Genomic DNA, 14,949 nt, shown 5'->3' with positions numbered 1-14,949 from the left:
TTACATTTGCAGGCATATAATTATCATTAGTAGTATTTTGTCTGGCAAACTGAGCCGGAAATTAGGAAAGCTTTTACACAAATCCAAAAACACACTTAGACTGATTAAAATGTGTCTGATAACCGGCTGAGGAAAAGGTTTGCCCCGTCCCACTGTAAGTTGTCAAAATAGAGCTTGAGATACACATTTGACTCTACTGGAGATTAACAGAGAAATGTGATAATAGGAATGAAAAACTCCACCGTTCTATTTATTACCAAGAGCTGAGTTTATTCCTGCCACAAACTGTCACTTTTTGAATCTTTGGTGTTGGCATCAAGTCAGAATGAAAGAAATATGGAGAGGTTTCCCAAGAAGTTTGAACTGGGAAAACACGGTGCAGAGCAGACAAAGTGTTCAGATGATTTGCCGCGGAAATCCCACAAGACAGAAGTTGAAAGGAAAGTGAAGTTTCCGCTCCCATCCGTGTTACATCGCTAATCCAATGCACATTTCTGCCCGTGTTTAGAGCTAGAGTTATGCTTTAGTCGAATGCTTGTACACATTTTATGCCTGTTATCTTTGACACGTCTCGAGGAGCTGAGGCAATGCTAGTTAATTGAAAGCCGGACATTAGTCGCGCTAATTAGCCAGTTTACCTTGTCACAGATGCAGGTCTTCAGGCCGTGGGAGGAACACGGACCGTACAAATTGACAAATGCGTCAGGAGCAATCCCAGCTAATAATACCTCTCCTTACAGCTTACTTAGTGCTGTTTAGATGAAGAATTTAAAAAAAATGATCATCCATATTGTTGAGATTGAAAGAAGTACATTTATCTTATTATTCTAATTGTCAGTAATACAGAGCATTAAAGGGATATTTCAGGATTTTTTGACATAGGGCCTCATTTCCTAGTTATCCAGAGTGTTGCTGATTTCTGGAGATTTTTTCTTTTGTTATTCATGCAGTTCTTATATTTGAAGAGTTTCGTGGCGCTGGGCTAATGCAAGGCTAGCGCATTTCTATGGTATCAGCTAGCCTGCATTAAAAACAGTCTGACCCGCTCCACAGTGCACCTGAGGCAAATCACTTATAACGCCAAACTAACCATATAAATGTCTCTGTCGATAGAATATTTTTTGGAATAAAACTGACCTTGCATCACATGAATGATCACATTTTGAGGGACTATTTTCTAGCAGATCCCTCCGCCGCCGCATAGCTTATACAACCACGAAGCAGATGCTGCTCAAATATAAGGTATTTTAAATGCAAAATGGTTAAAATTATTCTATCGACACAAACATTTATATTGTTAGTCTGCCGTTATAAGTGATTTGCCTCTGGTGCTCTGTGGAGTGTGTCAGACTGTTTTTAATGCAGGCTAGCTGATATCGTAGAAATGCGCTAGCCTTGCATTAGCCTAGCGCTACGTAGCCCTCCAAACAGAAGAACTGCATAAATCACAAAAAAAATATCTCCAGAAATCAGCAACACTCTGGATAACTAGGAAATGAGATCCTATGTCAAAAATCCTGAAATATCCCTTTAAAAAGCATTGAAAAAGTCATTAAATTAGTTGTATCTAAATCAAGGCCTTTCGTTCAAACGCATTAAGTTGGATTGCGGTTGGCATTGAATCTAAATTTCTTAAGAAATAATTACATTTCTCGACAACTTTTGTTTGTCAAACGTAAAAAAAAAAAGAAACACATTCAACTTTGGGTTGAAATTTTGAATAGTGACATTTTTCTTCTCATTCTTCTGTTTTATGGAATGTTTGAAAATCTTAAAGCCACACCGTGTAGAATTTTACCCAATAAATAAAATTGAAATACAAGCATTATTTATGTTTGATGACAGATATTTTCATCATGGAAAAATACCTCATAAATGCACAAACAAACATGTAAAGCACATGTTTGCTGTGAGCGGCTCAGCTCTCAGAAGACATGACTGTGGCTTTACCGAGAGTGGGGACGTCCCCAGCTCGTCTCCATGGTGATGTGACTAAAGTCAGCAGAATTTGAGAGTTAAGTAGTTTAGGTCCTCATCCAAATCCATTCTTTGAAAACCCACTGCAGTAAAAGCATTGACTGTGTTGAGCTGGTCATTAGGAGCATGTTTTGTACTGATGGCAACAGCATAGTCCAAAATGTTACACAGTGTGCCTTTAAGAAATGATATATGATTTGTGGCCTGAGTTTGTGGCATTCAAAATACAGTGTTTGGGCATTAAAATGGCATTAAAAGCATTACATTTGATGTGCTGCTCGTGTATAAGCCATGGTAGGCAGAAAAAACAATAAATTATCAAGGTTTTTAATGAGTTTGTGGATAAATTAAAGTATATTATGTTTTCCGTCAACATTTGGTTTGGTTAATGTGTGGCTCAGCAGTTACAAAGATGCTTAAATATCAATCATACTCTTTTTTTTTTAAAGGTCAAATGTTGTATATTTGTTAATGAATTTCTGATAATCCAATGTTGCATGTTTTGTAACAATTCCTATGTTATCTTAGAGACAATAGCTCTCCATCTCCATTCCTATAATGTAATATTGTTGTAGATAAAAATGTCTTTGGCAGCTCTTACACGTTTTTAGTTAGATAAGGAAACAGAAGAATGTTATGGATGAAATAAAAACATGACTGTTATTGGTTTGAGAGGAGGCAATCCAGACCAGAACTGTGGTTAAGGTAAAAAAAAAACAATAGTCTACAGATTGTTTAATGTTTCTCTAGTTCAAAACCCCACAAAGCCTTTTTGCTCCACAAAACACTGCAGACGTCACGCTGCTTTTACAAATTCAAGCAAATTCAACATGACACACTGATGACGTGCCCCGGAGGAAGAAAGAAAAACAAACATCTCCCCCTCATTTATAGCCGGGCTCTGTGTTGAGAGTGGTCAATATCGAGAGGAAAGGTCGGGTCAAAGGTCGCGGGGTGAACAGCTGCTGAAGAGCGGAGGTGGGCAGGTACAGATGTTCAATGTTACCGGGGTCACGATGATGCATTCTGGGTACGCGGCATCAAACCTATCCATCCATGTGCACTCTGACCTTTGACCTGCTGCTTCTGCTGTTTTTCCTTGGTAATATGGAGCTGTCCTCTGTGGGAAGAAATCAGACTGAGTTATTATTCCTCTGAGTGATTTGATGTTTGCCATAGACATTGTTCTGATCTGGGGCTGTTGCAGTTGGTCAGGTCTGGGTTCAGCAACACTATGTGTCCAAAGAGAAGGGCCGGGTGCTGTAAAATATTTTTTGATACCACTACTTTAATGATGTTTTTAATACCGATACCTGAACGATACTTTTTCCGATACCTGTACTAAAATATTTGTCATGTAGAACCATAAAACAGATTAATAATGTTAATTTATTCCTTTTCCTGTCATTTAATTTCTTTTGCATTGGTATCATTTATTTGAGGTCAAACAACCAAGAAACTTCCATTTACTTGAAAAGGCTCTTTCCAAGTTTTCTTAATATCAATTTATTTTTTCATGTCATATCCCAAATTTCTGTCTAAATTTTCCATATTTTTTTCCACTTTTTCCCCCAATTATTCTACGTGCTTTTCCCCCAAATTTCCCCCCCAACTTTCAACTTTTTGCCACTTTTTTCCCCAAATTTTCCCATTTTAAATTTTTTTTCCCCACAAATTTTTCCCAAATTTTCCCAAATTTTTTCTCTCACTATTTTCCCAATCTTGCCACTTTTTTTTTGTTTCAGCTTGTTTATTGTTTTGTTTTGTTTTTTACTTTTACATTTTGATGACCAACAGCATCACAACTTGACAATAAAGATTGAATATTTCTTTCCGGTACCTGCTTTCGATGCTTTTATTTTTTCAATACCAGTAGAAACTAAGCCTTTTTTTTTTACGATACCAGACTGGTAACATTGAACAATATCCAGCCCTACCGAAGAATGACATCAGTGCGCGCAGTGGTCACATTCTCCCATCATCATTACAAGATCTTTTGACATTGCAGAAGCTTATTGACACAATTCTGCAGTGAATCCGTGCTGTACTCAAAGTTAAAGGCGGCCCAACAAAAATATTACAAGGACTATATTATGACTACTTTTCTTTTTGGTCTGGCACAGTATATACAAACACATATAGCTACAATTTAGTGTGCCTCCCAACCCTAACCACTGTGTTGTTAGTTGCAGACAAAGACTCCCAGCAGGAGTTTACGAGTGTCTGTCTGGCGAGAAGAAAGGTCTAACTATCTCCAATTGTCCTAGATTAATGGTTCAGATCTAGGTGAGTGCATGAGTGACTGGAGGTGTCAGAGTGGCAGCCATGTCCCGGGGCATGTAGCGTAAAACAACCGTGTAAAGTGTGAATGGATAATGCAATCTTAAACAGCAAATACTTTAGAATTAGTAACCAGGCATAAGAAACATAGGAAGCATAAACAAGTCCCTCCATTAGCCTGACTCCTTCCTCAGGCCTCTCTCTCTCTCTCTCTCTGTTTTGTTGTGTGTTATTGTGCCACAAACAGTTGCAAACTGAACACATGCGCGGCTCACATTCCCTCTGAACCTGATCTTTACCTCCCCTTTGTATCTCGTGTCACTGGGCTGCTCCTGGCCCCGCCCCCTTGATAGCTCCTTTCCCAGGACCCTTTACTTCCTGCATTCACCCCGTTCCCATGACAACTAAGCTTTAAATGGCCCGAGCCTTTCGCTATCAGCCAGATTTGTCAGAAACAGCTTCCCAGAGCGCTAGACTGACACTGGGAATGGGCTGCCGGTATCTTCTCCCAGACATTTTTTTTCTTTTTTCTTTACGGTAAAATTTCCTCTTGACTTAAGGACACACCTCTGTTTTTCATCCACACACAGGCAGATTGTGATTGTGCAGATTCCACAAGAAATTATGACAAAGACTGGTTTAACTAGATCTATTAAAGCTTTACAAATCTACTGTAAGTTTTTGTAACCAATCCGGTCAGCCTCTCCTATCTCCTCCCTTACTTTTCTCCTCTTGGACTTGGAGCACTCCTCTGTTTTCCATCCACACACGGGACAGTAACTGGTTTTTCGGTGCACACCCGCAGCGAGATAGCGTCTTTGACTGACATATAGCTGGGCCTCCGATGGCACAGAGGAAATGTTCGTGGGTAAACTGATGAGGTGTGGAGGCTCCGCGCTGATACTCGACAGCCCCACAGTGCAGCGCTCCGATACGCGTTCAAAGGGATTTTCTGTACCGTGTTGTTCTTTCTTTTTTGAGGAATCCATGTGTTTTTGATGGCCCCTGCGCTGGCCATTTCCTCCCGACTGCAGGGGCTGTGCAATCTGTCAGTCCAGTGTTGGATAAACCCACACAGACAACACAAGGGCGTGAAGAAAGTTCCACGACTTTATCGAGTAGCACATTCATTTTGTATTTACCTTGTGAAGGGAAAAGCCCAGTATCTGGCCCCAGACAATTATATATTGGTTTTCTTTGTGAAACAATTTTCATTTACAGTTTCCCTCGGCTCATTACAAGGTCATAATCTTATGCTCCAAACCAGGCAAAGGCCCTACTGCAAAACATGACAACAAATGTATTTATTTTTGTGGCTTTGTATCTTTGCAGGAGAAGCCATACAAATGCACTGAATGCAACAAAGCCTTCAGTCAAAAGCGAGGTCTGGACGAGCACATGAGGACCCACACGGGGGAGAAGCCCTTCCAATGTGATGTGAGTGAACTAAACACGCTTGTAATACGCTAGTATTGTCAGTTTCTCTGCATTCAAAGTTATTTGTGATGTTCTTCATTCTGTATCCACCACATTCACACCAATTCCCACGGAAACCCCTTTCATTCTCATGCCCAGTGAGAGCATGTAGGATGGCTTTCCTTAACCTAACCTATTGACAGATTAAGGCTTTATTGCTCACTATTTCCAGCTATTGAATCTGCTCTACCAAAGTTTGAGGCTCTAACCACCTGAAGAAGCCAAAGCATCACCAGTGGTACCACAGTTTGAGATCTGTTTAATCTCTCTCTCTTTTACTGCTGTTTTCCTAAAGCTTTCTTCTTGTTCTTGTGTGATGTGTGGCGGCGCTGGCACTAGTCCAGAGGCAGATTATAATCTCACTTCTCAGGAGACAGGAGAGAGCTGCGCTCTGTAAACACAGCCAGAGAATCACAGGCTGAGATTACCACAGGCTTATTACGCTGCACCAGTCATAATGGTCCACACTTATCTCATCAACTCACTCCAAATATGAACATTGCTTTCTTAATTTAGAAAGCCGAGGGTAGATTGGGTTTAATTGGAAGTTTACTTTGCAGATAATTATGATGTAACTGGCACTGACAGACTCTTAAATGCCTGTGTTTTAGACTGGTCTCTGTCTATTTGGGTCACTTTTTCAGAGAGTAAATTTCACTCACTAAACTCTCAGTGAATGTCATGGGATAGACATATCGGCCATCAGAAAGCAGAACAAACAAAGCATGCACCCAATCATCAGCAAGAAAGTAATACCAAAAAGCCCACCCATACAGATGTAAGAGGTAGAATTGATGTTTAAGATGAGAAGTTTTCAGGCCTTGTTAACTCCTAAAGAGAGTGAATGGGTGGAGCTGGTTCCACCCTTATTCTATTTTCCACAATGGATCATCTATTTTGAAATCAGTTCAGTTCACATACAGAGAATGGAAATTGTGTTAATCTCAAACCCCTGGTGCAAAAACCCCCAAACAAACACTAAAAACAGACAAAGATTTTTCAGCGGTTATCATCTGTACATGGTAGTCTGAGTGTTGGACAAGAAGCTTTGTCAGCTGCAATAATCTTTGTTTGGCAGGCCTGACCAAAAAAAAATCACGACCTAATTCTTACAAAGATTGATCTCATCCAGGTAGATACAACATTGAAAGTTAAAAACATTTCAACAGGACATTTGTACATAGTTGCCCATCGTTTCGAGTCATCCTACTCTCTTCTTCAAAGGGCCAAAGATGTGAAGTCCCATCAGATGTTAGACTGGGTTTGGTGACACACTCCAAGCGCACAGGTGTTGTATTTTGCACAGTCACCACCAGGCAAGACTTGCCAAAACTCTGATTAAACCTGGATTTAACTGTTTTGATCTGGGGTTACTGCAGTTGGTCAGAGGTTCAGCCACACTCTGTGCTCAAAGAATGAGATCAGCTGACCATCCTGAATGACCAGGTTATTTCCATCAATGGATTTCTTCTTCCCTGACGGCACGGGCTTATTCTAAGACGACAATGGTCTTTAGGATGTGCTGGAGAAGGCTTTGCACAGTGGTCACTCTCTTCCATCATCAATACAAGATCTTAATGCAACACTGGATCTTTTGATATTGTAAAAGCTTCTTGAAACAATGCCAGGGCGAATGTGTGCTGGAATCAAAGCTAAAGACGGTCCAACCAAATATTAGAACAGATGACGGCTTTAGAACCTTTGTCTACGATTGAAATATTCTGTACAGCTGAGACCTTACACAAACTATATACAGAGAAATATCCAATATATACACAATAGGGGCAGCAGACCCGTTGGATGAAGCTGCTTTTCAGTCGGTTTGACCTGGCCTGTATCTGGACCTTGTAGTCTTCTCCCCCCCTCCCTGGCAGGACTGCCTGGCCTGTGAGATGGGTGCAGTCCTCTCCCTGATGGCGGATCATTATCCAGACTTGCAACCGGCTCAAAGAGTGACTTAAGACCTTTGCGTGGCGTCATTTTCCAGTTTGGCTTCGTCCAAAATCGAAGAAGAAAAATGACGGCGCTTTGACAGTTGCTATTTTCGTCTGTCTATACCACACGGCCTTTCTTTCTTTCTTCTCAAATTCAGCGTCTGCCAACGCCTCCCCAAAACTCTTAAGCGAGCCTTAATTCAGATAAATGTTACCGAGTTCCCGCCATCGCTCGTCCTATTAACACCAAACGCGATGGAACATTCACATTGGCTTCACACCGTGCCATCCCTTTGAGTTTCGACCCAAAGAAATTTACCCCGTTGTCGTCAATACCACAAGATCAGCCTCCCATCCATCTCCCGGCGATCGTTAGTCCAGAATGTGTCTCGCTACGACATCCAACTTTCATCTGGATCCTCTTTGGTTGTTCATGTAAATAATTCCTCACTGCACTATTAAAGAGAAATGAAAAAAACATGTGGATTTTATTTTTGCGCGCAGACAAAAAGAGGATCGGAGCATTTGCCAGATGAGCTAGAAGGCCCTGAATGCAGCGTCTGTCAAAACAGCATTAAACATTCTGCGGAGACCTATATCAAGACCAGACTTAAGACCATTGCAGGACCAGGATTTGGGCTCTGGGGCTCCTGTCGGGCCCCTATCACTCCCTCACTGTTTTTACATTTCTAAATATTTTACTGCTCCACATTTGTAGCTTGTTTGAAAGGATTTGAATCAAAGGAAGTCTTCCCATTCACAGCTCCCACCTCTGGCTCGCCCCCGCATGTAAATTATGTCTCTGGATGTGATTCACGGGACCGTAGCTGTGCGCAGATGGGGCGAGGAGGACCCACGTTGGGCCACTCCGAGGAGCCAGAGTCAGACTTGGGTTTTTGCACGGACCAGTGGAGGATTAGCGTGATGGATCGAGGACGGAACAGTCATTTGTAAAGTGTAAAATGGCTCGTTTATGATGGATGTTATGTTGCACGCTCTCCCCGCTCGCTTCGGCTGGGAAAACAGGGCGCTTTCCGACGCCAGAATGCACCGAGTGTGACTAAGACATTGGACCGCAGTTTGAGTGCGTCTAACAGGAGAGATAAGGCTCTTAAACATGCCGATGCTCGAGTGGAAAAGAAGGATAGCACCATCACAAGCCAGCAGATGTCAAAATGCAAGAGGTATTTTACAACTGCGTTACCTGAACATGTGTTTCTTCATCCTCCTAACCCCCAACCTTCACACACACACAAGCATTTTTCTTTCTCTTGCTCTGCATATTTCCGGAGTTGTGGGTGCTGGAGCTTATCCCACAGCCTATGGGCCTTTGTCAGACACTCGATAGTGGCCAAGTGGTTGCTGAGTTTGTTCAGAGAGTCTTTTGTCTCACATTTATTCACCAAGAGCAATTTAGAGTTGTCAGTTGCAGTTTTGCTATCGCTAAGTAACCGCTCAACTACGAAAGTCTACAGGCTCGTTGGAAGCGAGTAATGTACATTTTTAAGTCAAAAGATGCCGCCGCCTCACCACCGCCGCCTTCTTGCTCTGAGGCGCTACTGCCTCAGAGCAAGAAGGCCCTCAGTTGGATTCCCGGACTGAATGGGCCTTTCTGTGTCGAGGTTTTTAAGATAGATTAATCAATAAAAGAAAGAAAGCTCACAGAGAGACATTAATTACATGCGTGAAAGAAGCCAAAGAAAAGTCCATGTATGTTTTTGATGAAGGAACCACTTCATAACATTGTAGTGAGCTCAAACGTAAATTTTACATCATTTACTCCCATTTAAGTGCACTTCACTTCATACCTGTGGGTAAAAAGTAGTCTGATCATCTTTTTGATCTGCCTATTTTCCAGGTGTGCGACCTGTCCTTCAGCCTGAAGAAGATGCTGAGTCGGCACAAACTCACCCACAACCCGAACCGTCCGATGGCAGAGTGTCAGCTGTGCCACAAGAAGTTCACCAGGAACGACTACCTCAAAGTGCACATGGAGAACGTGCACGGGGAGACGGAGAGCTAGGCCCCATATTTCAGCACAAATGATACGAGATGCCAAAGATAAAGTTCACTCTCATACTTCATACGCGGCCTACATACACAGTATGGAGATGGATAGATAGCACAGACACAGCTATTATAAATATATGGAAAGCTTTAGGATAAGCAGAGCCAGGCGGCGCATTTGTCATTGCTCTTGTACTGTTTAGAGTCAGGAGATTGGGACGAACAAAATGTTGTTACATGTACATGTAGAGTCGCTGAGTCTGGAGCAGGGCAGGGGCGCAGCACTGTGTAAAAGTACATGAGCAGAAGGCCATGAACAATGTTCAAGAAGGCTCTGGATTAACACATTTTCAACTTTTACTCAGTTCTGCTCATGACATTCCTGCTTCTTCTAAATGTACTGTATTCAGAGATGTATTATTATTGTTTATGTTACTGTTGTGTTTGAATAAGAAGGTTTTTGTTTACCGGTTAAGTACTTACAAATATAAACTGCAAAAGTATACTGTAAGATTGAGATCAAAGAGGAGGTAAGCTATTTTCTTATTATTTTATATAAACCTGAAACATTTACACTTTAAAGAAGCATTCCAGTTCAGATACAATTGTCTCATTGATGGTTCAAACCATGTCTTTGACTTTACAAAACATGAAATTTAATTTAATAGAACTGGTAACTCTCCGTTGCCCTTAGTGTAAGAGTGTCCTGACATTGACCTTTATCAAGTTGGCCACTCTATTCCTTCTGAGACAGTTATTTAATCTGTAAAGTATTGAAAAGGTACAAGGTCCACAATGTGGCCTATAGAAAGTTGAATATTACAACTTAATGCAGTTTATTGCTAAACATTTGGTTAGTGCATTGTGCAACCTTGTCTGTTGCAGCAAATGCCATGTGTTGGTGTTTTATGTTAGAATAAGACCTTTGTTATGTTTTTGCTGCTATTCTCTTGTTCATCAACAGTGGTTAGCTCCACCTTTTCAAGATGTTTACTAAAACCAAAGAGGTACCAGTTCTTTGAGTATTTCACATTCACTTCAGATGTGCCTTAATGTGTCAAACGTTGTTATTGTTACAAGGAGGTATTAATAAGTATTTCCGAAGTCTGTCAGCAACAAACACTTAAAATGTGCCTGTAGCATATTGTTCACTTCTTTGTTGAAACTGGTGCTAAACATGTTACTGTTGGGTCCCTGTTTGATTTGGGACAAACACCAAAGTGCTATTATTTGTGTAATGGCTTATTAAGTTACTTTTTATAAAAACCTCTGTTTTGATTTTGTTTATGTTAATATTTGTTTTCTTCATATTGGACCAAACCTGATTTATTCCCTTTCTTTGTCACGTCCTGTTCCTTTGATTGATACAACGCTCTCATTGTTTACGGCGGACTGTGATTGTCACTTTACTGTTCTTTATTTGGAAATAGATAAAGCCTACTCTCCTCATTTCCTCCTGTGTTTTCTGGTGATGTGTTTGAGAAGTGTTGACGTGATTGGGAGTTGATTATAAATGCTACATCCTCCTGGCTAATCCAAAGCCTCTGTTCTTTTGGGAATGACAAATAATGAAGATTTTCTTTTTTTTTGTTTGAGCTCAAAGCCACACTTTGCATCACACTTTAAGGCCTTATCAGGTTCAGGTGTTTTAATGGGACATGTGAGTAAATTAGATGTATATTTCAAGGAGAGCCATTCGACCACACACACACACATTACCTGCAGAGAGCAAAGAGCATAAAACTACTTTAGTCCGCTGAGTCTTCTCTTTTTTCTATTATGGTTATAAAAGGACAATGCAGGCCACATGAAGCATTTTGGAACCTCCAGTCTGACAGAGGGCAGTGCATGATGCATTGGAGCTTAGTCTGTAGCAACTCTAAGCTAAAAAAAAAAAAAAACTGTAAATGTGGCACAGAGCCGAGACCTTCCTTCTCATGGTAACTATTAAGTCCTTTATTGACGGCGGGGATGCCAACACTTTTCAACTTCAATTTGTCTTTGTTGTCAGGGCATTGTGACAATCAACATTTGCTGTATGTCCTTGAAGAGCACCTGATTGGACACTATTTTAGACCTGTATATGGATTAACCCAGCGCAGTCCCATTCATCTGTAACTTTCTTTTCAGTTTGTTGGCCCTTCAGATTGAGTGAGTATATTGATAAGATATCAATATACAGGTGAAACTCAGAAAATCATAATATCGTTCAAAAGTTCATTTACTTCTGTAATTCAACTTAAAATGTGAGTCTAATTGATGATATAGACTCATTACATGCAAAGTGACATGTCAAGCCTTTATTTGTTATAATTGTGATGATTATGGCTTACAGTCCATTGTCAAAATATTCTAATTTTATGAGATTTTTGATTTGGGGTTTTTACAAGCTGAGCCATAATAATCACAATGATAACAAATAGGCAAACAACAAAGGCTATACACATCTCACTTTGTATGCAATGAGTCTCTCATATATTATATTCACAGTTTAAGTTGAATTACAGAAATGAATGCACTTTTGAACAATATTCTAATTTTCCGAGTTTCACCTGTACCTTGTTTCGTGATCTCTCTGTGCAAGAACAAACTTTAATCCCAAAACTCTGCCCTATTTTACAATCGGTTTAATTAATACATAATAATTCATAAATACATATATTCGGCCAGTATTTTGACATCCAAAGAGAGCATCTCTAATATGGGCCCTGAGGAAATAAACCCAAGTGTTTCTCCCATTGGGTCAATTCTTTGTATCTCATTTAGATCTTGTGATTTAAATAATTCAAATCATTCTAGATCTTAATCATGTCGAAACCCTTTATTTTATGGTTCCAATCATTTCTTTTTCCAACAATCAGTCACTCCGCTCCTTATTGCTGACTCGGTCCTTCATGCCTGCCTCTTTAGTGGCCAGACTTCGAGGACATTTTGACGCGCTCCCAAAACACAGTGGCATTTTTACTGCCTCTTGTAAACAGTAGCAGTGGCTGGGATTTCCACTGGCGGAGTTTATAATTGTCAGCCGCGTGCCCAAACCATCCGGCGACATTATGCCTCGCTCGCTCTGCTTCTTATTTCTGCTCACGATACGTCACTGTCTTCAGCTGTCACCATTTTTACCCAATTGCCTCATGGGATTTTCCAACTGACCCGTTACCGCTGTGATCATGTCCTCCACATCAGTCATGTTCCTGCCTCCTCTCTGACCGCCATCTTGGGTGTATCGGGCCCAAAAAGCACCAGCCTATGCGTTTATAATTGCATGTTTTTACTGGAAGCTGTGGTTTCCTGAGTTACTTCCCCCGGACCGGACCCTGGCCATACATATCCACGAAAACGGGGACAAAGCCAGACTACAGCCACGCCCACAGCAGAGGGCCATTAGGAGTGTTTGGCAAACCACCGCCACGTTAGGAATGAGTGGGGCACGCTCGTCTGACCTCTGTGTTGACTTAGCCCATCCTCGCCAAAGCTACAGGTATATAGGCTTTTCCTTTTGGGGAATGCCTCTGAGGATAGAGATAGAGAATTTAGACATGATGTGTAGATTCAAAATATTAATTTGACAGGGTCTTTGTGTTGTCAATCTGAGTCAGGCCCATGGGTAAAAATGGAGAGTTGGGTGTTGAAGGGCATCCATCAGAAATTCCATAAAAAATATCTAAATAAAAGGCTTCAATAGGTAGCCTTCAAGTTCTAAACAACGGATGATGTCATAATCTAAGATGGAGGGCAAGGCCAATGCAACTCTATAACTCTGTATTTCTGTCTCCAAAAAGACAAATGTACCTCATAAGTATTTGGTAGTGATTGGATTCACAAACCCGCTGTATGACTTTTATGGCAGAAAGGCTTTCCTATTGGCCAACATCACTGTCATGTTTTTGAATCTTGTCACCAATAGCTGGACCGGATTTTATACGTGCTGATAGAGAAGACACTGAACTTTGTGACAAATTTTGTTTCAAGTAGATTCTTCCAGTAACAACAAAGCCAAAAATATTAGCCAAAAACAAAGGCAGTTTGACAGTTACCACAGTAACCACCATGGAGTTTTCAGTTGACCACGGCCTCAATTTTAAACTCTTTCGAATGTTGTGCTGTCACGTATTTACTATTTACTATACGTCCTGTGGTGCTTTTCCACGTCGGCCGATCAAAGCAAGGTGCAGGAAGAACTCATTCACACACACAACACTCAATTGTGTGCTTTTGGGCACGTCAACGGTGAAATAATTTCAGCGTATGGAAAGGACATGTTGGTTTTCCCCGTGCTAGCAAATCCATACTGTGATAAACGCTGTCTGAGTGCAGAATGGCTTCGGTTCTGGTTTATGGGCTTTACATTTGCAAGGACAATTTTAGATTCAATCTATGGTAAATGGACTCCAGTTATATAGCGTTTTTCTACCTTTATCAGGCCCAAAGCGCTGAGGAACCCATCACTCTCTCATTCATACACCAATGTACGCAGACACTGGAGGCAAGAAGGGTGAAGTGTCTTGCCCAAGGACACAACGACAGTGTGCATTTGCGTAAGCTGGGATGGTGCAACATATTCGAGGAATTGGTGCACTTTGGCAGTAGAAGAAGAAACAACCAATGGATCATTCAAAACTGTCGAAGGAAGCAAATTACTACTTGTATGGGTGAGGGAATGTTATACGAGTCCAGAATAGTTGGTTTTGCATATTCCCCTTTTATTAATGTGCAGGTTAAGTTGCCCAGGGACACAATGACAGTGTGGAATCCAAGATCAAACACTTACCAACTGAGTTAAAAAGAGACTGGACTGTCAAAAAATGGAATGAAGTTATGAAAATAAAAATCACATTCATAGCCTTGTAAGGATTTCTGTGCTGCATATTTGTGCATGTTTCGGCCACATTTCCATGGGAACAGAGTGCACCTTAAAAGTCTTGGAAAAACCTACAAAGGTCACATGCTTGACACCGGGCCATAGGGCTCAGTCAAAAAAAACCTGAGGAGCAGAGAACAGGCAGACAGAGCACAACATGGTTCTCATTTAACACGCAGACGCCACTCGGGGCTACAGCGCTGTATCAGGCAGGTACACGGATTATTTCATTAAGAGGAAATTGGGAGAGGAACTATCACCAAAGCCTGAAGGACGCCCCAGCCCCCACGCACTCACATAATACACATTTGAACAAACATTTAAAGCTTTCATTGCTAGAATCATACTGAACCTACACTTCAAAGATTTGCTAACTACTGTGAAAAGGCTTTTGCTACCAGTCAATTATGTATA

General features: G+C 41.1%; 1 protein-coding gene across 1 annotated transcript in view; it reads left to right on the top strand.

Moving 5' to 3' along the window:
• prdm5 (PR domain containing 5) overlaps window positions 1–9,967 on the top strand; it is a 54,208-nt gene extending 44,241 nt beyond the window's left edge. The window contains exons 15-16 of the mRNA XM_079574921.1: window positions 5,590–5,694; window positions 9,526–9,967. Coding sequence (XP_079431047.1) covers window positions 5,590–5,694; window positions 9,526–9,690 — 270 coding nt within the window. The 3' untranslated portion in view covers window positions 9,691–9,967. The remainder of the gene's footprint in view (window positions 1–5,589; window positions 5,695–9,525) is intronic.
• Window positions 9,968–14,949: the final 4,982 nt, after the last annotated feature.

The sequence above is a fragment of the Gobius niger genome (genome assembly GCF_951799975.1).
Source record: "Gobius niger genome assembly, chromosome: 17".
In the NCBI taxonomy this organism is placed as follows: domain Eukaryota; kingdom Metazoa; phylum Chordata; class Actinopteri; order Gobiiformes; family Gobiidae; genus Gobius; species Gobius niger.
Note: the sequence above shows the minus strand (reverse complement) of the source record. Positions and strands in the feature narration are given on the sequence as shown.